The sequence below is a fragment of the Herpailurus yagouaroundi genome, unplaced genomic scaffold (assembly GCF_014898765.1).
Source record: "Herpailurus yagouaroundi ecotype Mexico unplaced genomic scaffold, PumYag 195, whole genome shotgun sequence".
Taxonomy (NCBI): Eukaryota; Metazoa; Chordata; class Mammalia; order Carnivora; family Felidae; genus Herpailurus; species Herpailurus yagouaroundi.
Window position 1 is genome coordinate 9303812 of NW_024412426.1, and position 27678 is coordinate 9331489.

A 27678-nucleotide genomic window follows, 5' to 3' on the forward strand; every position below is an offset into this window, starting at 1 on the left:
TGATACTAAGTAGTAGACATTTAACAAATATATTAATAATATATATTTGTTAAGAGAATTAATTAATAAAATTGCCATCTAGGATTGAATCAATAATTTGACTCTTAATTCAACTAGCCAAAGGAAACTGTGTTCCACCTGGGGAAAGTTGAGATTCAGGAGACTTACACTGAGTAAAATATAACAAAATACCCAATATATTCATCTCCTTTCTTCAATATATATATATTGGGAAAATTGGATTGGCAAAATCACTGTCAGGTGGGGATTATAGAAGGCAAAGAGCCTTGGGTGGTGTTTTTGATCTGTGGATTATACTCTGCTTGTGGGTCCCTCATATGATGCGTGTCACTACAGGGTCTATTTCCTGCCTTCAGAAGTACTGCATACTCCTACTCCAACTCGTCTAAATGGCCACCATTTTTCCTCACTCACCCTGAGTGAATGGGGGTCTAGCTGTGTGCAAGGCTGAGAGAGGGGCTGGGAGAAGAGCTCATTCTCTCTCTCTCTCACCATGGACTTTTCCTGGCAGCCAAGATGTTGAGATGGAAAAAAGCAGACCAGTGGCTACTCCAGAAGTGCATTGGTGGGGTCAGAGGGATGTGGCGCTTCTGTACCTACCTCAAAGACAGTACAGGTAGGTTCTTGGAGTTGTTTCTGGAGTCCTTGCAGGTTCATAACAGCTTCCAGGATGCCCCAGAGCACTTATTGACAATAATGTATGCATATGGGAAATAAATGCTTTATACTGTAGTTTGTGTAAAAGTCTTTGAAAATAGGTCCACAGTGTAGTTTAGGGCAAAAGTAAATAGAGTCCTTTTATTTTGTTCATTCATCCATCCATTCATGTATCTATTCACTTAACAATGTTGAGCACCACTGTGTGGAAGCCACTGTGAATAAGAGCCATAAATCTCCACTTCATAAAGCTATCACAATAGTGGGGAAACACACAAGGAACACATAAATAAACAAATCCCTATAGCAGAAATGTTCACATGCACTGCTTTCTGTTCTGTTGAGTCCAGTGGTTGATGACTACTGGGAGGTGAGCAGCCAGCACTAGCTGACACTCCAGTTCAGCAGCATTGGTTTTCATCCAAGGACAAGCCCTAGTTTAAGGGTGAAATCCTGGATTTCCAGGGAGCAGGTAGGGAAGAACTAGACAGGCTATCTTTTAGTATGTCACTCAGACTTTAACCCTGGCAGAGTTGTGACACAGGGAATGTAGTCTTTGGCATCTTTGGGTTCTATTATTCCTTCTTCTGGTTTTTCTGGGTCCATGATATAGGAAATGTTCTTTTTTCTTTTCATCTTCATGTTTTGGATAAATTCAAGTGTCTCATGATCCATTCTCACAGTCTTTCAGTTTTCTCTAAAGTAACAGTTTTCCTCACAACGACAAAAGTCACACAAGGTCCCTATCCATTAAGTCCCTTCTCCCCATGCCTCCATCTGCCCCAACAGTACGACATCACTAGGGATGATGCCTAAAACCAAAGAAGTGACTAATGGTACTATTTGAGGCAATAGAGCAAGCTGGTGGTGGGGAGTGGTATTAGCTGCTACACCCAGATGTAACCACAGAAGGGGCAACATCGGGGTGCAGCGCTGTGCTTGCCCTGTCTAATCTGTAGGTGAAGAGCTGGTGGATTTCTGGATCCTTGCTGAGAAGATCTTGAGCATAGATGAGATGGACCTGGAAATGAGAGACCACTATCTGTCCCTCCTCCTTGTGCTGAAGGCTACCCATTTACAGGAGGGCTCAAGAGTAGTGACTCTCTGCAACATGAACATCAGTAAGAATTATAAAGCATATCTGAAGTGAAATCACTGGGGGATGTAACCAAAAAAATCAATCATTTTGTAGGCATCTACCCTCTCCATTTTCTGTGTATCAGGGATGTCATGGGAACCCTTAACAGGGAAGGGTTGCAAGAGTCCAGTTGTCCTTAGGCTGGTATGTGCTTCTTGCTGAGATATTACTCACCAGTGTAGGTTGGCTGGAAGGAGTGAAGACGAGTTGGGATAGCATAATTAAACAGCTCCTGCATCTTCTGAGATGGCATGGCACCTCTTTTTTAAAAACTGAGATTCCCTAGAACAAACTAGAGCTCACAGGCAAAACAGTGCATATAGCCTGTGGACTAAGAATGTTTTAGTATTTTTAAAGGACTAAAGAAGAAGACTGTGAAGCAGAGACTGCATATAACTCACAAAGCTGAAGTTTACACGTTTGCCAGCCTCTACTCTAGAACATCAGATTCATCAAAAATTATTTATTTATTAATTAAGGAGACATTCCTGACCCAAATATAAATATGTTCAGAAGATCTGTGTTTTGAGATTGGTCACACTCCTCTATTGATAGAGATCACTGAGAATTTATTACATTAAAATCAGAGCTGGTAATGACTCCTTCAAATTATCCAGTCTAAACCCTTTCCTCCAGGTAGATCTGACTCTGAAAAATCCCATTCATAGGTACATGCCTCCTATTCTTAAACATATTTTCTTGTTCACTTTGCTTTTCTTTATGGTAACATCCAATTGTCCAAAAAATAATTCAATGAATCCCATAAACTGTATTATTTATGTGGGAGAAAGGGAAGGTAATCAGAGAAAGGGGTCACCATTCCCTGAGAAAATCCCTAAAACGTGTTTACTATGTATTTGTCCTGTCCATACACCAGGGTTGCATGAAGAACAAATGAAATGCTATACATAACATTTGGAAAACTTCAAAAAACCTCTCCCAACATCATTATCATCACTACCACTAGATCATTTTCATCCTTCGTGTCTTTCTATTATTTCCAGAGTCCCTTCTGAACCTATCCATCTGGCATCCCAACCAATCAACCACCAGGAGGGAGATTTTGAGCCACATGCAGAAAGTGGCTCTGTTCAAACTTCAGAGCTATTGGCTCCCCAACTTTTACACCCATGCCAGGACGATTATGGCCAAAGTGGAATCATGCCAAGGTCTGCTGCAGGAATATGAGACTCGCTTATGCAGTGTTTGCTGTACTCACATAGGAGAACTCCCTCTAAACATGAGCATCAAGAAGTGCCACTACCCCCAGAAGAGGTACTCAAGCAAGACAACCAAGAGGAGGATGTGGCAGTTGACAGACCATGGCTCTACTCTGGAAATAGATACCAAACCAGAAACCAACATTACGCCCCTCCAGGAGATGTGTGCTCAAGTTAAGGACACATACAAATACAAATATACACAAATGCCCTCCTTGAAAGTGACGTCTTCAAAGGAGAGAATAATCAGTTCCCAGGAAAAGGATATTCTCTGTGCCGGGAAGTCTAACATGAAGAAGAAATCCAAGAGCCACCTCCACATGGAGGGCCTCTTTGAGACAACGTTCTCTACACACATGAGGACTGTCACCCCTAGCATCAATCACTGCCCCCAGATGACAATCAAGAAAGTCATCAAACAAAGCATTTCCTTAGGGTACACCCACTGGGCCTTGTGTGCTGATGATTGTGCAGGGCGTCCCTTCCGGCACTACCTGAAAAAGCAGAATTTGAAAGTGGAGATCCAACTCCTGGACCTCTGGCAGGACCTGCACCATTTCCTCAGTGTCCTGATAAGTAACAGGAAGACTGGGAATACTGTCTTTCAGCACATGCTGGGCAACAGAATTTGTGAACTCTACCTGAATGAACAGATTGGTCCATGCCTACCACTAAAATCCCAAACCATTGAAGGCCTGAAGGAGATGCTGCCTTCTGGGGATGTAAACCCCTGGATTCCCAGAGCCCAGAGGGAGATCTGCAAGGTAGGCTTACCTGACAGAAATGGTTTAGTATCTGGAAGATTTTGTCTGACTGAACAAAATTCCTATCTGGTCATCTATGCTGGTTGAGTTAATGATATAATTACTCACATCACTCTTCACATATTGAAGAGTTGGTTGATCTCTTAGTAAAAAGCTATGCAAGTTCCCAAGAACAAGCCAAAAATCCTTTAAAAAATCTTGATATCACCCATGACTTACCTTTCTGTCTCATACCCACGTGTAGTCTATTGGTGACTCCTATTGGCTCAATCTTAAAAATATATCTAGAATCTGGCATTCCTCTCTTTCTGTGTTACAACCACACTTGCCCATGTCACATCCAGTGTCACCTGGATTACTACAGTGGCCTCCTAACCAATGCCTATGGATCTGTCCTTGGTCCTAAGCAGGCTCATTTCAACTGGCCATGGTGAATCTGCAGAAACATAAATTGTGTAATTTAACTGAAAATAAGTAAAAGGAAGTGAGTGAGGACCTTGAAAACAGATGACCCTCTGTCTTCAGTAAAATCCAAAGTCCTTGCCAAAATGACAAGGCCTACATAATCTCTCCTCTACCTCCCCTCTCTAGCTTCATCTTCCACTGCCCCTGTGCTCATCACTCCGGCATTCCAGACACACTGTCAGCTCAATGGTGGTGCTCCCACTGTGTATAATGTGCAGATGTTCACGCAGATGAGCCCGCACTCCTTCAGCTGTTTGCTCAAGTCATCTCAGTGAGGCCTTCCTTATCCACTTCATATAAAATTTTACCCCATTCCCATTATACTTTTCTCCTTAGCACTTATTATTACCTAGATCCATCCATCTTACATACATACATACATACATACATACATACATACATACTTACATACATACATCATTGTATGAGTGTCTGTATAATACACATATAATCCTTAAAATGTACATGTATGCATATATTATATACATAAAATTATTTTGCTTATTTTCTTTTTCCCTATGAGGGCAGAAATTTTTATCTGTTTCACTAGTACTGTCTTCCCAGCATCTAGAACAGTACCTTAGGGTATTGTATCCAGTGCTTGATAGTGTTGATAGCATTCATGCTCCACAGACATCTGTTGAACCAATAAGTTCCAGTTGGCAATGGCCCCTCTTTTGTCCTTGACCAGGACTATCTTTTCTAGTTGGAGACAACTAGTTTCTATGAGAATTCTGATTTTCATCCAGCTCTTCAACCATCCTCCAATTATCCAATCAACCTTTGTGAAGTGCTGATAGCATGCCCACTGATATGTCCATTTCCTGACTTCTGACTCACTGATGTGGAGACACAGTCTAGGAAAGGTTTTTAGAGTCCTGGGTCTGTCACTGTTTGGCTATGTGGTATTGAACAAACTCCAAGTCTAAATCCTTCAATATCCCTAGGTCTCTTTGTCCTCATATATAAAATGAAAACTGGGAAAAAATCATATTTTGTAATTGCATTTGTGGATTTAATAAGCTTATAGATACATTAAGGATACTATACTATAAAAGGACATAGGTAGAGAAGTGGATGTGAACTTGGAAGACAGAGCATAGGCTTAAAAATTGCCTTTGCTTTAACCAGAGAGGAGAGGATTGCGAGCAGGTGCTGAAGATGACGGGAGTAAGGAGTTCTACAGACACTGGGAAATATGTACTATTGGTCCCTTTATGTACTGCTTTTAGGATGGGACAGGAGAGTTTACCAAGTGATGAACAAACTGAATTCTAAAGGAAACCCTAATATATTCTAACAAAAATATATATAGAAAAATATATAATAGTAGGTCAAATTTTAAAAGGTAATTATAAGTTTAGATATTGTTTTAGTATGTTTTTACTTTTTCCTATTTTTTTTGCTGCACATCTGACTATTTCTTCTAATGGAAAGTGCCCTATTAAGCATTGTTTGTTGAGATACCAATTAGATCACTTATTCACCAGTTTTTAGAGTCATAAATCTTTTAAGATGGAAGGGATTTTAATAGGGTACTCATTTCACACGTTTATTATTCATATTTAATATATATATTTAGAGCTTATCCATTGGTCAGTCACCTCATATTACATTATGTATTGCTAGTATTCAATCACAGAGCATAATTTTCTCAGGAATATACTTCACTCCTGTTTCCCAGGAACGCAGGAGATCTGATGAAATTACTAAAACTTGTATTCTTAGACTCACCTTTTGGCAGCATGACTGGGGCAGTTTGTAAAGACAATATTACATCATTTAAAAATTATTATTGGTGACCCATTCCCTGCAAAATAATGCCTACACTGCTTAAGGCATTCGAGTGGGTAGTCCCATCCAATCTTCACTGCCTTATCCTTTGCCACTGCCCCACCCCTGTACTCTTTGAAGGATGCTACAGCTTAGTGATGCTGGAGTACTTACCATTTTCAAACATGTCCTTTCCAATCTCTGTGCATTTGCTTAAGTTCTTCCAACTGTCTGGAATGCCCTTTACTCAACTTCCCTATGGTAAGTTCCTACTTATCCTGCAAAATGCAAATTCCTTTTTAAGTTTCTTTGCCTTTATGAAATCTTTCTGGATTTCCTGGACTCAAAAGAAAACAAAAAAAATGTTCCTGCCTCTCTGCTCCCAGAGAACTTTGTTCACACCTATATTGTAGCATGCTATCCTATGCTATTCATCATGCTAGAAGATGAGCTCCTTGGGAACAATGCTTGTAGCATATTGATCTGTATATTCTCAGTCATTTTCACAATGCCTGACAGATAGGAGACCCTCAGAAACTATTTGTCACATAAATTAATGAATGAAAGTGAGAGTACAGCCAAATACACCTAGTTGAACACTGACTTATAGGTTTTTTGTTGTTACTGTTTTTTGTTTGTTTCTTTTAATTTAATGAAATATTCTGCACAGGTGGGTAGGGTCTTCAAGCGGGAAATATGAGGAGAAGACACTTCAAAAAAAGATGTTTGGTTCTCAGGACCATTTGAGAATCAAATGAGATGGTAATTTATTTAGAAAAGAACAAGGATATGTGAAGATTTCTTTTTTTCCAGTTTTTAAAAAATTTTTAAATTAATTTATTTTTAAATTTACATCCAAGTTAGTTAGCATATAGTACAACAGTGATTTCCGGAGTAGATTCATTAATGCCCATTACCCATTTAGTCCATCCCCCCTCCCACAACCCCTCCAGCAACCCTCTGTTTATTCTAAATATTTAAGAGTCTCTTATGTTTTTCCCCCTCCCTGTTTTTATATTAATTTTGCTTCCCTTTCTTATGTTCATCTGTTTTGTATCTTAAACTCCTCATGTATATACATGTATACCACATCTTCCACATCCATTCATTCATTGATGGACATTTAGGCTCTTTCCATACTTTGGCTATTGCTGATAGCACTGCTATAAACACTGGGGTGCATGTGCCCCTTCAAAACAGCACACCTGTATCCCTTGGATAAATACTTAGTAGTGCAATTGTTGGGTCGTAGGGTAGTTCTATTTTTAATTTTTTGAGGAGCCTCCATACTGTTTTCCAGAGTGGTCAGACCATTTTGCATTCCCACCAGCAGTGCAAAAGAGATCCTCTTTCTCCGCATCCTTGCCAACATCTGTTGTGGCCTGATTTGTTAATGTTAGCCATTCTGACAGGTGTGAGGTGGTATCCCATTGTGATTTTGATTTGTATTTCCCAGATGATGACTGATGCTGAGCATTTTTTAATGTGTCGGTTGGCCATCTGGATGTCTTCTCTGGTGAAGTGTCTATTCATGTCTTTTGCCCATGTCTTCACTGGATTGTTTGTTTTTTGGGTATTGAGTTTGATAAGTTCTTTATAGATTGTGGATACTAACCTTTTATCTGATATGTCATTTGCAAATATCTTCTCCCATTCTGTTGGTTGCCTTTAGTTTTTCTAACTGTTTCCTTCACTGTGCAGAGCTTTTTATTTTGATAAGGTCCCAATAGTTCATTTTTGCTTTTGTTTCCCTTGCCTCTGGAGATGTGTTGGGTAAGAAGTTGCTGTGGCCAAGGTCAAAGAGGTTTTTGCCTACTTTCTCCTCGAGGATTTTGATGACTTCCTGTATTACATTTAGGTCTGTCATCCATTTTGACTTTACTTTTGTGTCTAAGAAAGTGGTCCAGATTCATTTTTCTGCATGTCACTGTCCAATTTTCCCAGCACCACTTGCTGAACAGACTGTCTTTATTCCATTGGATATTCTTTCCTGCTTTGTCAAAAATTAGTTGGCCATACGTTTGTGGGTCCATTTCTGGGCTCTCTATTCTGTTCCATTGATCTGAGTGTCTGTTTTTGTGCCAGTACCATACTGTCTTGATGATTACAGTTTTGTAATACAGCTTGAAGTCTGGGATCTCCAGCTTTGGTTTTATCTCCAGCTTTGGTTTTCTTTTTATTTTTCAAGATTGCTTTGCTGTTTGGGGTCTCTTCTGATTCCATACAAATTTTAGCATTGTTTGTTCTAGTTCTGTGAAGAATGCTGCTGTTATTTTGATAGAGATTGCATTGACTATGTAGATTGCTTTGGGTAATATTAACATTTTAACAATATTTGTTCTTCCTATCCAGGAGCATGGAATAGTTTTCCATTTTTTGTGTGTCTTCTTCAATTTCTTTCATAAGCTTTCTATAGTTTTCAGTGTATATATTTTTCACATCTTTGGTTAGATTTATTCCTAGGTATTTTATGGTTTTTGGTGCAATTGTAAATGGGATCCATTGCTTGAATTCTCTTTCTGTTGCTTCATTATTGGTGTATGGGAATGCAACCTATTTCTATGCATTGGTTTTATATCCTGCAACTTTGCTGAATTCATGGATCAGTTCTAGCAGTTTTTTGGTGGAATCTTGTGGGTTTTCCATACAGAGCATCATGTCATCTGTGAAGAGTGAAAGGTTGACCTCCTCCTGGCCAATTTGGATGCCTTTTATTTCTTTGTGTTGTCTGATTGCTGAGGCTAAGACTTCCAATACTATGTTGAATAACAGTGGTGAGATTGGACATCCCCGTCTTGTTCCTGACCTTAGGGTGAAAACTCTCATTTTTTCCCCATTGAGGATGATATTAGTGTTGGGTCTTTCATACATGGCTTTTATGATCTTGAGCTATGATCCTTCTATCCCTACTTTCTTAAGGGTTTTTATCAAGAAAGGGTGCTGTATTTTGTCAAATGCTTTCTCTATATCTATTGAGAGGATCATGTGGTTCTTGTCCTTTCTTTTATTGATGTGATGTCTCACATTGATTGTTTTGCGAATATTGAACCAGCCTTGCATCCCAGGTATAAATCCCACTTGGTCGTGGTGAATAATTTTTTTAAGGAATTGTTGGATCTGGTTGGCTAATATCTTGTTGAGGATTTTTGCATCCATGTTCATCAGGAAAACTGGTCTATAGCTCCCCTTTTTTAGTGAGGTCTTTGTCTGGTTTTGGAATCAAGGTAATAATGCTGGCTTCATAGAGTTTGGAAGTTTTCATTCCATTTGTATTTTTTGGAATAGCTTCAAGAGAGTAGGTGTTAACTCTTTTTTAAATGTTGGTAGAATTCCCCCGGAAAGCCATCTGGCCCTGGACTCTTGCTTTTTGGGAAATGTTTGATTACAAATTCGATTTCTTTACTGGTTATTGGTCCATTCACATTTTCTATTTCTTCCTGTTTCAGTTTTGGTAGTTTATATGTTTCTAGGAATTTGTCCATTTCTTCCACATTGCCCATTTTATTGGCACATAATTGCTTATAATATTCTATTATTGTTTTTATTTCTGCTGTTTTGGTTGTGATTTCTCCTCTTTCATTGATCTTAGCCAAAAGGCCAAGAAGCGATCTTCTCTTTCATTCTTGATTTTATTTATTTGGGTCCTTTCCTTTTTCTTTTTGATCAAACTGGCTAGGGGTTTATCAATTTTGTTAATTCTTTCAAAGAACCAGCTTTTGGTTCCATTGATCTGTTCTACTGGTTTTTTGTTTGTTTGTTTGTTTGTTTGTTTGTTTGTTTTGGTTTCGATAGCATTGGTTTCTGCTCTAATCTTTATTATTTCTTGTCTTCTGCTGGTTTTGGGTTTTATTTGCTGTTCTTTTTCCAGCTCTGTAAGGTATAAATTTAAGTTGTGTATCTGAGACCTTTCTTCCTTCTTTATGAAGTCTTGGATTGCTATATATTTCCCTCTTATGGCTGCCTTTGCTGCGTTCCAGAAGTTTTGGGCTGTGGTGTTATCATTTTCATTGGCTTCCATGTACTTTTTGATTTCCTCTTTAACTTCTTGGTTAGCCCATTCATTGTTTAGTAGGATGGTCTTTACTCTCCAAGTATTTGTTATGTTTCCACATTTTTTCTTGTGGTTGATTTCAAGTTTCATAGCATTGTGGTCTGAAGATATGCATGGAATGATCCCAATCTTTTTTGTACCTGTTGAGGGCTGATCTGTGTCCCAGTATGTAATCTATTCTGGAGAACGTTCCATGTGCACTGGAGAAGAATGTGTATTCTGCTGCTCTAGGATGAAATGTTCTTAATATATCTGTCAAGTCCATATGGTCCAGTGTGTCATTCAAAGACATTGTTTCCTTCTTGATTTTCTGTTTAGATGATCTGTCCATTGTGGTAAGTGGGGTGTTGAAGTCTACTATTATGGTATTATTATCAATGAGTTTCTTTATGTTTGTGATTAATTGATTTATATATTTGAGTGCTCTCACATTTGGACCATAAATGTTTACAATGGTTAGGTCTTGGTCTAAAATTATGATGTAATGCCCTTCTTCATCTCTTGTTACAGTCTTTATTTTAAGGTCTAGATTGTATAAGTATGGATACTCTGGCTTTCTTTTGTTGACCATTAGCATGATAGATGGTTCTCCATGCCCTTACTTTCAATCTGAAGGTGTCTTTAGTTCTTGTAAACAGCATATAGATGGATCTTGTTTTCTTATCCATTCTGTTACCCTATGTCTTTTGATTGGAGCACTTAGTCCACTGACATTTAGAATGGGTACTGAAAGATATGAGTTTATTGCCATATGTTGCCTGTAGAGTTGGAGTTTCTGGTGGTGTTCTCTGGTCCTTTCTAGTCTTTGTTGCTTTTTTTGTTTGTTTGTTTGTTTTGCTTTGTTTTGTTTTTTCATCTTTTCTCCCTTCAGAGAGTCCCCCTTAAAGTTTCTTGCAGGGCTGGTTTAGTGGTCACAAACTCCTTTCATTTTTGTTTGGGAAAATTTTAATCTCTCCTATTTTGAATGACAGACTTGATGGATAAAGAATTCTTGGCTGCATATTTTTCTGGTTCAGCACATTGAATATATCCTGCCACTCCTTTCTGACCTGCCAGGTTTCTGTGGATAGGTCTGCTGCAAACCTGATCTGTCTTCCCTTGTAGGTTAAGGACTTTTTTACCTTGCTGCTTTCATGAATCTTTCCTTGCTTGAGTATTTTGTGAATTTGACTATGATATGCCTTGTTGATGGTCAGGGTTTTTTTGTTTTAATCTAATGGGTGTCCTCTGTGCTTCCTGGATTTTGATGTCTGTGTCTTTCCCCAGGTTAGGAAAGTTTCCACTGTGATTTGCTCACATAACCCTTCTACCCCTCTTTCTCTCTCTTCATCTCCTGGGATCCCTATGATTCTGATGTTGTTCCTTTTTAATTAGTCACTGATTTCTCTAATTCTTAAATCGTGCTTTTTTGCCTGAGTCTCCCTTTTTTTTCTGCTTCATTATTCTCCATAAATTTGTCCTTTATATTGCTGTTTCGCTGCCCTGCCACATCCATCCTTGATGCCATGGCATCCATTCGAGATTGCAGCTCAGTTATAGAATTTTGTACTTCATCCTGACTAGCTTTTACTTCTTTTATCTCACAGAAAGAGATTCTAATCTGTTTTCAATCCCAGCTAATATTCTTATTATTGTGATTCTAAATTCTGGTTCAGACATCTTGCTTGTATCTGTGTTGATTAAGTCCCTGGCTGTCATTTCTTCCTGCTTTTTCTTTTGGGGTGAATTCCTTCATTTCATCATTTTGAAGGAAGAAAAGGAAATAATAAGTTAAAAAATTAAAATTAAAATATTAAAAACAACACACAAAAAAATCAAATAAACGATGCTATCCTAGGTGTGTTTTGGTCTGGTTGTTAAAAGGAGTTTGTAGAGATGAGAAAAAAGGGAAAATTAGAAAAGATAAAGAAAAAGAAAAAAAGAAATGAGAAAAAGAAAGAAAAAAGACAACGTTTGAAAATTTGAAAAAAAGATATGAAGAAAAAGGGACAACATTTGAAAATTTGAAAAAATGAATACAATGAAATAGAATAAAATGAAATGGTGGAAGTAAAATATAATTTGAAAAATTTTAAAAAAATATATAGCAGAAAAAAAATAAAGAAAAATATTTTTATTTATTTATTTATTTTTTACCTTTTATTTTTGAGACAGGGAGAGACAGAGCATGAGCAGGGGAGGGTCAGAGAGAGGGAGACACAGAATCCGAAACAGGCTCCAGGCTCTGAGCTGTCAGCACAGAGCCTGACGCAGGGCTCGAACTCACGGACCACGAGATCATGACCTCAGCCGAAGTTGGCTGCTTAACCAACTGAGCCACCCAGGTGCCCCAAGAAAAATATTTTTAATAAAAATTGAAAATAAAAATATTTTTTCTTTTTCCATATTCAAGAATAAGAAAGGAAAAGAAAAAGAAAAAAATTGAATAGACAGACCAGCAAACAGACTGAAATACAATTCAAATTGCATCAGTTTCCCCTAGAAGTCAAAGTACAAAGCACTTTATAGTCCATAAACTAAGCAGGCAGAGAAACTTGTGGTGTTCCTGAATAGTGAGGTTGGCCCAGTTGGGCAGGGCTTAGTGTAACATCTCCATTCTCCACTAGATGGCGCTGCTTAGCTTACTGGGTGGATTGCTGTGGCACTTGTAGGTATATGTGCATTCGCAGGAGGGGTGAAAATGGTGTCACCCAGTTACCCAGTCTCTAGTATCGGAACTCTGTTCTCCTTGATCAGCAACCGCACACCTGTTCTTTGTATGTGGCTTCCAACCACTCCTGCTTTTACACTGTCCGTGACCAAGCCATCAGGTTGCCAGGTGACCCCTCCCTCCTGAGTTTTATCTCAGATGTGGCTGTGTTTCCCAACTCATCACTTCTGTGGGACTGAGGCTTTGACCCACTCAGACCTTCTGGGGGAGGGTCTCACTGAGCAATGACTGGGTGCCCGCCTACCCCCAGGAATGTTCATGGGACCATGCTGCTGCCAATGCCCAGACTGTGGCTAGGTGCCAGCCACCCCAGAAAAAGTTCACGCGATCATGTAGCAGCAGCAGTTCAGAGATATGGTAAATTACAACACACATCTGGCACCAGGCTTCACCCTTAACGTCCTTGTTTCAGCACCATCAAACGTGGCTGTTCTCCAGGGTCCACTGGGATCTTTCCTTGTGGGGTGGCTGCAGAGCCTCTACCAAATGTCCTCCCAGCAGGGGAACCACCTCTCCCCATTTGGCCCAAGGACCCCTTGGACCTTGCTTTTTGCTCCTGGGGATTCACCCTTCCCTCCAGAGCACTGCCAGGTATAGAGCTGTGGAGTTTCAGACTCTGCTCTCCCCCTGTTTATAGAGTCTTAATGGAATTTAAACCCTCTCCTTCCTCCTTTCTCCCTTTTTTGTTCAGTCCCTGTAGCTGTTTCCACTTTTCCACTTTCTCTTCAGCTGATTTTGGCACAGGGTGGGGGGTGCTTTTCCTGTACTCCCTTCCCCCATCTTCATCCTCTCTCCACAAGCAAAAACAGCTCCCTGCCCTCTGTGGCTTCTCTCTTTCCCAGTTCACCTCTCCATGCCACATACCTGCTGAGTTCTGGGGTTCAGGTTTGTGCAGATTGTTGTGTTAATCCTCAAGTATGTTTTCTAGGTGTACAGGATGGTTTAGTGTTGATCTGGCTGTATTTCATGGACAAGAGATGCAAAAAAAAAAAAAAAAAAAAAAAAAGCATACAAGCTGTTCCACCATCTTGCCCCTCCAAATTATATCTTTTCTTAAGTAAATATCAACTACCATTTTTTGAGATTCAGAGAAAGACTGCACAAGCTGCCATATTCAGAGAGATAAAGGTTGCCTCCTGGTTGGTCATGGCTAATGCTTACTGTTAGATTATATCTCCATATTAGAGAATCCAGAATCTGTAGCCTGCTCTTCTCCCACATGAACACTAGCATGAGAGATGCAGCAAACTGTGCATCCCCTCATCATGTTGTTGTCCTGTTTGGATTTCAGATGCTCAGTCCCTGGTATGATGAATTCCTGGATGAAGAGGACTACTGGTTTCTCATTTTTACAGTAGGAGGGACTTTGAGTTGGGGAGGAATCAAGAGGTTCTAGGAAGAAAAAAGAACCACTTCTCTCTTAAAAGCCTTATTTGTTGAAGTAAAGGAAACTTTTATTTCTCCCAGAGGCAACTGGGAGTTGACATGGTCTCTCAAGGAAAAAGACTCAAGTGCAATAGCTGACTTTGAACAAGTCACATTCGTATAGAATTTCTCCCTTGTATAAATGGGTTTCATTAGAAGAGGGTAGGGGCTGCCATGTAAAGGAGCAATGGTTCTTAACAAAATGAAAGCAATCAACATAAGTTTACCTGACAAGGAGGCACAGGAGGACTGGGCTATTACAAATCTTGCTTCTGGTCTAGTTCTTATAGCAAATGCTATCTGCCCCCATTCCCTTCTCTTAGACTCAGACCAAGTTCATCAGAGACAAATGGCATAAAAAAGGATCTATAAGCAAAGAAGAGAATATTCTTCTTTATAAGAGGTGTGAGGAATCCCTGGAGCTAAGCCAGGGTCTGGCTAACATGGAGAAAATGGATTCTCTGCAGTGGCAAAAGATAGCTACTGAGGACCTGAGACAAGGCGGGTCTCTCCAGGTAGAACTAAAGTCTCCGGTGCTTCAAGCAGGTAAGGGCAGTCATCATAATTTTTTTTTCCCTAACATATAGACAACTTCAAAATATTAATATTTAACATTTAGTGATTATTTCCTGCACATCAGTACTGTGCAATGCAAAGATTACCCCATTTGATATTCAAATAACCTGTGAGGTAAATACTGAGTAACTGAGGCACAGAGAAGATAAGTGACTTTCCCAAGGTCACACAGTAAGTGGCAGAGCCAGGATCTTACTGACTGACTGGCCTCTACTAACCCTGAAGGGACCCAGAGCACTCAAGTTTGGCGAGTCAGCAAAGCATCACCTCAGTTATAAAATACCTCATTTTTTTTTAATTTTTTTTCAATGTTTATTTATTTTTGGGACAGAGAGAGACACAGCATGAACGGGGGAGGGGCAGAGAGAGAGGGAGACACAGAATCGGAAACAGGCTCCAGGCTCTGAGCCATCAGCCCAGAGCCTGATGCGGGGCTCCAACCCATGGACCGCGAGATCGTGACCTGGCTGAAGTCGGACGCTTAACCGACTGCACCACCCAGGCGCCCCTCATTTTTTTTTTTTATGTCTGATAAGCATGTTCCACCTTACCACACCTCCTTCAGAGTCATGTCCAAGAAATTCTGTGAATATATTTTTAATAGCTACTCCCCTCTCCTAACATAACACAGCAGCCCACTCAGGCAGTGAAGAGGAGTGGTTAGGAACACAAGTCTCCACTGTCCCAGAGGTCTGGGTTATATCCTAACTCTGCTAGTGACTGTAAACTTTAGCAATATATTTAACCTCTCTTTAATCCCTTTTTCTTGTCTCTAAAATGGGACTAATAGTAATAGGTTTGTTGTGAAGATGACCCAATGTCATCTATGAAAGCTACTACCACAATGGTTGGCAATAGTAAAAGTCCAATAATGTTAGCCATTAATATCAAAGTTGAACAAACTGCTTTAATTATCTATGCTGAGACCATCAGGATTCTGCAGTATTTCTCAAACTTCGATCCGCAATAAATACATTTGACTTCAGGGAACATATACTTGCATATATGTGCGTGCATATATGTGGAAAATACTTTCTCAAAGCAATACTTACCCTTATTATATAAGATGATATACTCTAATATACTATATTAGAATATTTTATTCTATTTAGTTTTGTAAAACCTGGTGATGACAATTTTTTGACATGGTGTTGATTCATGACCTACACTTTTTTTAGAGAGAGAGAGTAGGGAAGGGGGAAGAGAAGAAGAGAGAGAGAGAGAGAAACTTCAGCAGTCTCCATGCTTAGCAAGGAGCCTGACGCAGGGCTCAATCCCAAGATCCTGGGATCATGACCTGAGACCTAAGCTGAAATCAAGAGTCAGACACTGAACCCACTGAGCCTCCGAGGTGCCACATGACCTACACTTTTCAAAACACAGCAGGGTGGCTGGTGATGTGGGCAGCAAAGAATTGCACAAAGAGTAGAACAATAAGCAGGACAGAGTTTATTTACTCTCCAAGGGAGAGGGGCCACACATCAAGACAGATGTCAGCTCTGAGTTTCTGTTGGGCTGGGCCTTTTAAAGGTTTTGAAGGATGTGAGAGGGTTTCAGCTGCACCCATGGTGGGCTTGTGGGAAGGGGGTCAACTCTTAGGGAGAGCAGGAGGTGGCAGGCTTTTTGAGGGGCTTCGTCTGAGACTTGTGTGGGATGTGGGTTGTGATCTGGCTAGAGAAGAATATTTTGTAGGTGGGGTCCACTTCCTGAGAATGGAGAGCACCATGACCTAGAAAAACAAACAGTTAGAGCCAAGTACAAACACCTGTGAGTTTTGTCTGTAAGCCTGGCTTTGGGGGTGGGTGTGGGGGACTTTGAATAGATTCTTTTCAGTAATAGTAAGCAAAAATTTTGGAAATTCAATTCCATAATTCCTTTGCTCTGTGAGCCTGGACAAGTTACTTATCTCTTCGAGACTCATTTCACCAACTAAGGAGTGGAGATAATGGCCCCTATTTGGTAGGATTGTTGAGGGGATTGAAGGCAATGCTTTTACACAGCAAGCAAGCATTCAATAAGTAGTAATTATTAGATTACACTAAAAAATGTAATATTAAACTCTTATAAAACTTTGATGTGCACTCCATATACAAAATTCTTGCCTCTCAGAACCATGTTTGGGCATGAATTATTTAAATCTAGCATGAAAAAGCCCTCTGTTTCATATCATAGTTTTACCTTCTTTCTAAATCCTGAATATTCCAGAATGTATCTCAGAAATCAAGAAAAAAGTGGAAGAAAGGATGGCTGATAAATATCACCATACACATACTGAGCAATAGGCATTCCTTTGGTGGTCTTGGAGTGCCAGGGATGGCTAAGAAGAGTGAGAAGTACTCTCCATGGTGATTCCTCTTCCCTCTCCCCCAGAACACATCATGACTTCTTCCACCACTGCTTTTTTGTTTTTTAAAAAATTTTTTTTCAACGTTTTTTATTTATTTTTGGGACAGAGAGAGACAGAGCATGAACGGGGGAGGGGCAGAGAGAGAGGGAGACACAGAATCGGAAACAGGCTCCAGGCTCCGAGCCATCAGCCCAGAGCCTGACGCGGGGCTCGAACTCACAGACTGCGAGATCGTGACCTGGCTGAAGTCGGACGCTTAACCGACTGCGCCACCCAGGCGCCCCCACCACTGCTTTTTTGAAATGCAAGTCTCTTTTTTGAAATGCAAGGCCCTGATGAAAGGCCTCCTGTACATTTGCCCAACCCAGAGCCCTGACTCCCAGGTAGGCTGATGCCTCCACTCAGGCTGCACCATAAACTCACAGAGCACCAGAACTAGAATACTTTCAGCTTTCATATGGAGAAAATGAGTCTCTGAGAAGTGGGAAGACTTGTCCAAGGTTGGTCAGCAAGGGAGGGATTGGCCCACAACTAGAAACCTGAATCTATTGCAGGAATGATATACTGTGCTTACAACTTACAACCATAGTTCCCTGGCTGATATATGATAATGATGACAGTGACAACACTGACATAAGGACAACCGACATTTGTGAGTCCACACCCCAGTATTCCTTCTAGATTTCACCTTTATAACCTTCAGAAAACACTGGACTGCCTTAAGAGAGTTCCTGGAGAACTATGTGAGATTAGACTTACTTTAAATCTCAAAACTCACAACATGATTGAGTGTTTTCATGTTGGTAGGAAGCAAGGTGCTGCTAATGTGCATCTATTGCCCAGTACATGATTAAAACTTCCTTGATGTCTCAGTCTTCCTGTCTCATCTGATTTTGGATACAAAAGAGGTATTTCTTCTCAATTCACTATGCATGACTAGAAATGGTGTATGCCTATTTCTAGAAAAAATAATTTACTCTCAAGGGACAATGATTTGCAACTGTTAATGATATTCAGACATGTGAGCTGTTAATTCTTAAAGTAATTCCCAAAGGCAGAGCCAAGAAAGAGAAAGGTCCTAGCACGTTATTTGAAATATATCATCCCTAAGTGTGCCAAATTCTTTGAAGCAATCGTAGAATGTTTGAAATACATTTGCAATTCACAACACATGGCTGCTTTGAAGGGATCAATACTCATTTGGATGAATTACTTCTTGTATATCTGTTAACAATTAGTACTTACTTCAAAGTCATATCTCAGTTACCCTAGTATCCCTCAGGCAGGAAATCTCCATGGGTCAGGTGTCCCCAAGAAGGGAAGAATCCTTTCAGTCTAGAGAGGAGAGAAGATGATATTTCCTTGCTTCTAATTTGGCCTGGGGAACTTGTATTCCTTGTGTAAACATTTCATTAAAACACTATTGTTAAAAAAAAAAAAAAAAAAAAAAAAAAAGAGGTTAGAGAGGGAGAGAGCCAAAGCATAAGAGACTTTTATTTATTTATTTATTTATTTATTTATTTTTAAAATTTTTTTTAACGTTTATTTATTTTTGAGACAGAGAGAGACAGAGCATGAATGCGGGAGGGTCAGAGAGAGAGGGAGACACAGAATCTGAAACAGGCTCCAGGCTCCGAGCTGTCAGCACAGAGCCCGACGCGGGGCTTGAACTCACGGACATGAGATCATGACCTGGGCCGAAGTCGGATGTTCAACCGACTGAGCCACCCAGGCGCCCCCATAAGAGACTTTTAAAAACTGAGAACAGGGGCGCCTGGGTGGCGCAGTCGGTTAAGCATGCGACTTCAGCCAGGTCACAATCTCGCGGTCCGGGAGTTCGAGCCCCGCGTCAGGCTCTGGGCTGATGGCTCGGAGCCTGGAGCCTGTTTCCGATTCTGTGTCTCCCTCTCTCTCTGCCCCTCCCCCGTTCATGCTCTGTCTCTCTCTGTCCCAAAAATAAATAAACGTTGAAAAAAAATAAATAAAAAAAAAATAAAAACAGAACAAACTGAGGGTTGATGGGGGGTAGGGAGGAGGGGAGGGTGGGTGATGAGTACTGAGGAGGGCACCTTTTGGGATGAGTACTGGGTGTTGTATGGAAACCAATTTGACAATAAATTTCATATTTAAAAATTTTTTTCTATCAGCTCTTTACCAGAAGGGGCACAGATAGTAAAATAAATTAGACCAATCATCATTTCCTGTGTTCCTCAATTAAACTGTTAACATAAAAAAAGAAAATACTATTGTCCTACTTAACTAGCATTTTAAAGGTAATACCTTCAATAAAAAGTGTATAAATCTTTGAGCTAGAGTGGGCAATCAGACTCTATACCTTTCTTTCCTACTTAATAGACCTAGAGAAAATGTCCTTTGGGGAACTCTGCTATAAGTATCCAAAGATGGCCATACAGAAGATCAGTGATGACTATAAAATATATTGTGAAAAAGCACCTAAAGTAGGTAAGTGTTTACAACTCAGAGATAGGTTTGAGAGTCTCCAACCTCAAGAAGCATATGCCAAGAGAAGAGCCATGCTTCTTCTGAAATGAGGGATGGTCAGGAGAGAATGACCATGTCTTTTTCTCTCCTACACAGCCACCAAAGGGCATCATGAAACTGGCATGCAATTATAAATGAATGGGGGATGAAAACTGTTAATTCCTACCTTCTTACCTAGTTATTACCCTGGTGTTTTACATAATGCACATGTGTCCTCTAACAAATTTCTTGGAGTTGGAGATGCGTGGAAGGAGGTTTGTTGGTGTATGTTCTTAGTCATAACACCTTTAAAGAAATGAAGAAAGCAAAATTGGTGAAGGTAGATGCTGAAGTGCAGGGCAGTTACAGTAGGCCTCAGCATATCCCATAGATGAAGCTCTAAAGCTAAGATGGCCCTTTGGAGTAGTCCCTCACTGAAATAGGGATTGTTTGTTTGTTTGTTTGTTTGTTTGTTTTTCCTTTCTAATTGACTCAAAAGAGATTTGGCTGCCTGTGGGAAGGCTATAACCTCAGTCAGCACTCTTTGGCTGAGACAATACCCAGAGGGGCCCTCAACTATCAGCTCTCTGCAGCCAACACCTCAGACAGCTGGGGAAGTGAGTGCTTTGGTCCTAAAAGGGGGATCTGAGCTATGCGTCACACCACACTCTACTGTCCGCTTGCTTTGTATAGAAATTTCACCCCATCTTTGAACAGATATTCCAGGATTCTAGTTGGTTCCTTTTCCCAGGGAGCTTATACTAGAAGGGCTGACTCACACTACTACAGCTTGTCTGGAGACAACAACAAGTACTCCTCTTTTCCTCCCCTGTCACCCAAACTAGAGTCCCTTTATTCTCAGCTAGTGTCTCTGCTGATCTTGGGGGGCTTACCAAGAAGGATGACCTCCATGTCATCCTTGTCATCTCTGAGGGACCTGAGCCCCTGGTCATCATGACCTCTCAGGCTGTGGTTGCTGCACTTGACAATTAATCACCAAAATTGGGCAGCAGAATACCAAGAGTGCCTAATGAATTCTCTGCCCCTGCTCTGTTACTGATGACCCTGATGATAGTCAATTACCCTGTCAGTACAGTAACTTCTTTGCTTGCCTGCTAGCTTCTTGGCCTAAGGAGCTTAAAGTGATTAAGTGCCTTCTGGGTCCCTAGTAGAAGCATTCCTGCTCTGGGAACCTGGATCTCTAGACTGGCACTGTCCAGTACAGGAGCTACTAGCATCATGTGGCCATTGAACATTTGAAATGTGTCTGATACGAATAGGTACATAAAGTACATAAAATTAAAATTAATTTCATCCTTTTTCTTTTATTCTTTTTAATGTGACTCCTAGGAAATTTAAATTTATATGTGTGATTCACGTTGTATTTCTATTGGACAGCTCTGGTCTAGACCCCAGAACCTAAAGTTAAAAGGATTAGAAATTTCCCTAGTTAAATCACTTATACTGATGGTAAATGGATTACTACTACCTTTATCCTTTTCCTCCACACACGTGTATTCTACTTACTGGAGACACAACAACTTATAATGGTCTTCAGTTTATCCTAGAAGTTGATGTCCCATTTCCTAAGATCATATCCAAGCTGGTTTCACAGCTATACCTTCAAAAAACAGTTCTGTTGCTCTACCAGGCCAGCAGCTCTCATAGTTGATAGAACTAGTGGATCCTATCATCAAATGTCTGTTGTCAACCCCCTGGGATGTAAGTGTATCCCTTGGTCAGAGGCAATGTTATGTGGGATCTCATTCAGGGATCTTATAAGCCCCCTGATAGCAATGCTGACTGAGACCTTGTAAGTAGGAATTCTGGTCAGTTCGAGTCAAGATGAATTGATGCCCTTGCCAGAATAGAAGTGATCCAGTGTTATCAACTTGCCACCAAGTGGGTGGTTAGTTTTCTATAAGGGTTGTTGAAATACTTGGGCTTGACATTTGTGTCTGTTGCTGACAAGTTGAACATTTGGCAGCAATGGTAACTAAATCAGCTTTGGTGAGTGTGGGGCCTATGCCACTGATTCCATACACAACCTCTATCCCTGACATCTAGCTACTCTGTTCATGAGTTCATTGTGCCAGCACTAAGGTGGATTATGGCAGAAATTTGCTGACATCACTGTCCAAGTCATTCTGTCTACTTGGTTGTTTAGTGCCTCTTTCACAGTGGTTGTTTATTAGTGGGCTTTAAGACACAATACAGGGGTGCCTGAGTGGCCCAGTTGGTTGAGTGTCTGACTCCTGACATCGGCTCAGGTCATGATCTCATCATTCATAAGTTCAAGCCCCACATTGTGCTCTGTGCTGACAGCATGAAGCCTGCTTGGCATTCTCTCTCTCCCTCTCTGCCCCTCCTCCACTTGTGCTCACACACACTCTGTCTCTCAAAATAAATAAATAAACTTTTAAAAAGACACAACACAAAGATTTTCATTCTTTATGCTTACTCTCATAGATCCATCCACATGTGTCTTCCTCAGACTTCCTTGCTCGCAGTACTCTTTTTTTAAAAGAGAAATTTAATTTTTTAAATGATTATTTTTTTAAGTTTATTTGTTTTGAGATAGAGAGAGAGAGAGAGAGAGAGAGAGAGAGAGAGAGAGAGGAGGAGGAGGGGCAGAGAGGGAGAGAGAGAGAATCCCAAGCAGGCAGGCTCCATGCTGTCAGCACAGAGCCAATGCGGGGCTCGAACTTACGAACTGCAAGATCATGACCTGAGCTGAGACTGAGTTGGATGCTTAACCAGCTGAGCCACCCAGGTGCCCCTTTCCCAGTATGCTTTTTAAAAAAAGACTTTATTTGTTTAGAGTAGTTCTAGGTTCACAGAAAAATTAAGAAGGGTGTACAGAGATTCTCATATGCCCTCTTCCCCAACACTTGCACTCTCACATCATCAACATGCCCCATCAGAGTGCTACATTTGTTAAAATTGATAAACTTACATTAACAAATTATAATCACTCAAATCCATAGTTTACCTTAGGGTTTACTCTTGGTGTTGTACGTTCTACGAGTTTGAAAAATGTATAATGACATGTATTCATCGTTATCATATCCTACAGAGTATTTTCACTGCCCTAAAAAACCTCTGTACGCTAAAAGTCCTAATAAGCTCCACATATTCATACCTCTCCATACTGCCAACCCCTGGCAACCATTAATATTTTTACTGTCTCCATAGTTTTGCCTTTTCCAGAATATCATATAAATTGAAATCATATAATATTGTCTTCTTTCACATGATAATATACATGGTATATATACATGGTATATATGCATATACGTGGCAAATATACATTTAAGCTTCCTCCATGTCTAATTTTTCCTTGATAGCCCATCTCTTCTTAGAACTAAGTAATATTTCATTGGTTAAATGTACCAGAGTTTATTTCTCCATCCATCTACTGAAGGATATCTTGGTTGCTTTCAAGTTTTGGCAATTATGAATAAAGCTGCTATAAGCATCCATATACAGGTTTCTGTGTGGTCATATGTTTTTAATTCCTTTGGGTTAATACTGAGAAGCACAGTTGCTGGATCTCACAATAATAGTATGTTCAGTTTTATTTAGAATTGCCAAACTGTCTTCCAAAGTGGTTGTACAATTTCACATTCCCACCAGTAATGAAAGAGAATTTATGTTGCTTGACATCCCCAATCATCATTTGGAGTTGTCAATTTTGCAAATTTGGGCCACTTTAATAGGTGTTTAGGGGTATTTCATTGTTGCTTAATTTGCTTTTTCCTGATGATATACAATGTGAAGCATCTTTTCAAATGCTATTTTCTATGTATATACTCCTTTGCTGAGGTGTCTGTTAAGGTTTTTGGCTCATTTGTTAATAAGTTTGTTTGTTTCTTTATTGTTGAATTTTAAGAGTTTTTTAATATTTTGAACAACAGTTCTTTATGAGATATGTTACTTTGTAAGTGTTCTCTTGCTTTCTCTAGTATTCTAATTGTTGTTCATAGACCAGAAGTATTTAATTTGGATGAAGTACATCTTATCAATTCTTTCTTTCAAGGATTATGCCTTTGCTATTGTATCTAAAGAGTCATTGCCAAATCCAAAATTATCTAGATTTTTCCTATGTTATCTTCTAGGAGTCTAAAATTTTTGCATTTTACATTTAGGTCTATGATCCATTTTGAGTTCATTTTTGTGAAGGGTATAAGGTGTCTGTCTGCACTGATTTTTTTTTTTTTTTTTTTTTTTGCATGCGGATGTTCAACAGTTTCTGTGCTATTTGTTGAAAAGACTATCTTTGCTGCATTCTATTGCCTTTGCTCTTTTGTCAAAGATCAGTTGGTTATATTCATGTGGGTCTATTTCTGGGCTCTCTGTTCTCTTCCATTGATCTATTTTCACCAATACCCCATTGTCTTGGTTACTGTTGCTTTACAGTAAGTTTTTTTATAGTAAATCCTGAAGTCAGTCAATGTTAGTCTTCTGTTTTTCTCATTCAATATTATATTGGCGATTCTGTGTTTTGCCTACCCATAGAAACTTAGGGTCAGTTTTCTAACACAGGTGTAACTCATTTTATTGTGCTTCGTTTCATTATGTTTGCAGATGTTGCATTTTTATATATTGAATGTTATGGCAACCCTATTTTGAACAAGTCTATTGGCACCATTTTTCCAACAGTTTTTGCTCACTTTGTGTATGTCACATTTCGGTAATTCTTAAAATATTTCAAACATTTTTAGTATTATTTTATTTGTTATGGTGATCTATGATCAATGATCTTTGATGTTACTGTTGTTAAGTGTTTTGGGGTACCACAAACCTCACTCATATAAAATGGCAAACTTAACTGATGAGTGTTGTGTGTGTTCTGACTACTCCTAATGACTGACCATTCCCTCATCTTTCTCCCTCTTCTTGGGGCCCCTTATTCCCTGAGACACAACAATATTGAAATTAGGCCAATTAATAACCCTACAATGGTCTTTAAGCATTCAGGTGAGAGGAATAGTTGCACATCTCTCACTGTAAATCAAAGCCAGTGATTATTGGAGTGCCTGGGTGGTTCAGTTGGTTAAGCATCTGACTCTTGATTTCAGCTTAGGTCATGATACCAGGGTCAAGGGATTGAACCCCAGGTTAGGCTCCATGCTGACAGTGCAGAGCCTGCTTGGAACTTCTCTCTCCCTCTGCCCCTTCTCTGTTCATGCTCACTCTCTTTCTCTATCTCTCTGTATCAAAATAAATAAATAAACTTTTTTAAAAAGCTGAGAGGACTCAGAGGGGAAGATGGTGGTGTAGTAGGACCCTGGGCTCACCTCATCCAACTGATCACTTAGATTCCACCCACATCTGCCTGAATAACCCAGAAAACCACCAGAAGACTAGCAGAACAGACTCTCTGGAGCCAAGCGTAGACAAGAGGCCCATGGAAGAGAGTAGAAAGGGCGGAGAGGCAGTATGCACTACGAGGACTGGCAGGAAGGAGCCAGGGTGGTGGAGGGGCAGCCCGCCCAGCAAGGCAGAGCCCCCGAAGTCTGGCTTGAAAAAGTGGAGGGGCAGGACTCCATGAGTTCTGACAGCCAGTGGGACTTAACATCTGGAATGTTAAAGGTCAACAGCTTTGCTTTCTGAGACTGGGGAGGGCGAGAGGACACCAGGAGGGAGAGTTGTTGAGTCCCGGAAGGACAGAACTCGGCGGGGAATAGAGGCGAGGGCAAGCGCCATCTCCCTCTCCCATCGCCCAGCCGTAATCCCAAAGGAAACCAGTTCCTGTCACCAAACTTGCTTGCACCACACAAATGCCCAACGCTGTGCTTCTGTGGATCCATCCCTCCGACGAGTCTGTCTACCTCCCGGTGCTGCAGGGCCCCTCCCGCAAGAGACCACTGATGGCAAAGTGAGCTAAGTCTGCCCCTCCTGCCCCTGTGCACCTTGTGGATCCACCCCGGCTAATATGCCAGATCCCATCAAAGCAGCACCACAAGCCTGGCAGTGTGCAAGTAGCCCAGACAGGGGCCACACCACTCCACAATGAGTCCTACCCCTGGGAGGGGGGAAGATAAGGTACACACCAGTCTGACTCTGGCCCCAGCGGTGGGCTGGGGGGCAGACATCGGGTTTAACTGTGGTCCTACCCACCAACACAAGTTACTCCGGACAGCACAGGGGAAGTGCCCTGCAGTTTGGAGCCACCCCAGGGATTACCCAAAATGACAAAACGGAAGAATTCTCCTCAGAAGAAACTCCAGGAAGTAGCGACAGCTAACGAAATGATCAAAACCGATTTAAGCAATATAATGGAACAAGAATTTAGAATAATAGTCCTAAAATTAATCGCTGGGCTTGAAAAATGAATAGAGGACAGCAGAGATCAAGGAACTAAGAAATAGCCATGAGCTAAAAAATGCTATAAATGAGATGCAAAATAAAATGGAGGCAGCCATAGCACAGATTGAAGAGGTAGAGGAGAAAATAGGTGGATAAGAAGATAAAATTATGGAAAAAGAGGAAGCTGAGAAAAAGAGAGAGAAAACAGTGCAGGAGTATGAGGGGAGAATTAGAGAACTAAGTGATGCAATCAAACGGAACAATATCCGTATCATAGGAATTCCAGAAGAAGAAGAAGAAGAGAGAAAGGGGCTGAAGGTGTACTCCAACAAATCATAGCTGAGAACTTCCCTGATCTGGGGAAGGAAAAAGGCATCGAAATCCAAGAGGCACAGAGAACTCCCTTCAGACGTAACTTGAATCAATCTTCTGCATGACATATCATAGTGAAACTGGCAAAATACAAGGATAAAGAGAAAATTCTGAAAGCAGCTAGGGATAAAACAGGCTCTAAGTTACAAAGACGACAAGACTAGTGGCAGATCTAGTTACTGAAACTTGGCAGGCCAGAAAGGAATGGCAGGAAATCTTCAATGTGTTGAACAGAAAAAATATGCAGCTGAGAATCCTTTATCCAGCAAATCTGTCATTCAGAATAGAAGGAGAGATAAAGGTTTTCCCAAACAAACAAAAACTGAAGGAATTCATCACCACTAAACCAGCCCTACAAGAGATCCTAAGAGGGATTCTGTGAGTGAAATGTTGCAAGGACTACAAGTACCAGAGACATCACTACAAGCATAAAACCTACTGACATTACAATGACTCTAAACCCATATCTTTCAATAATAACACTGAATGTAAATGGGCTAAATGCTCCAGCCAAAAGACATAGGGTATCAGAATGGATAAAAAAAACCCAAGACCCATCTATTTGCTGTCTACAAGAGACTCATTTTAGACCTGAGGACACCTTCAGATTGAAAGTGAGGGGATGGAGAACAATCTATCATGCTACTGGAAGTCAAAAGAAAGCTGGAGTAGCCACACTTATATCAGACAAACTAGACTTTAAATTAAAGGCTGTAACAAGAGATGAAGGAGGGCATTATATAATTATAGGGTCTATCCATCAAAAAGAACTAACAATTATGAATGTCTATGTGCTGAATATGGGAGCCCCCAAATATATAAAAAAATTAATCACAAACATAAGCAACCTTATTGATAAGAATATGGTAATTGCAGGGGACTTTAATACTCCACTTACAACAATGGATAGATCATCTAGACACAGGATCAATAAAGAAACAAGGGCCCTGAATGATACATTGGATCAGATGGACTTGACAGATATATTTAGAACTCTGCATCCCAAAGCAACAGAATACACTTTCTTCTCAAGTGCACATGGAACATTCTCCAAGATAGATCACATACTGGGTCACAAAGCAGCCCTTCATAAGTTTAAAAGAATTGAGATCATACCATGCACATTTGCAGACTGCAATGATATGAAACTTGAAATCAACCACAGGAAAAGGTCTGGAAAACCTCCAAAACCATGGAGGTTAAAGAACTCTTTACTAAAGAATGAATGGGTCAACCAGGCAATTAGAGAAGAAATTAAAAAATATATGGAAACAAATGAAGATGAAAATATAAGAATACAAATGCGTTGGGATGCAGCAAAGGCAGTCCTGAGAGGAAAATACATTGCAATCCAGGCCTATCTCAA

The 27678-nt window shown here is 40.3% G+C and overlaps 1 protein-coding gene across 3 annotated transcripts in view; it reads left to right on the forward strand.

Moving 5' to 3' along the window:
• RGSL1 (regulator of G protein signaling like 1) overlaps positions 1-27678 on the forward strand; it is a 108789-nt gene that overhangs the window by 13305 nt on the left and 67806 nt on the right. For 2 of the 3 annotated variants that reach the window (XM_040446525.1, XM_040446523.1), the window contains exons 5-10: positions 533-637; positions 1638-1799; positions 2821-3800; positions 14091-14153; positions 14548-14770; positions 19503-19610. In XM_040446525.1, the coding sequence (XP_040302459.1) occupies positions 533-637; positions 1638-1799; positions 2821-3800; positions 14091-14153; positions 14548-14770; positions 19503-19610 (1641 nt within the window). The remainder of the gene's footprint in view (positions 1-532; positions 638-1637; positions 1800-2820; positions 3801-14090; positions 14154-14547; positions 14771-19502; positions 19611-27678) is intronic. The other variant, XM_040446524.1, reaches the window with a different exon arrangement.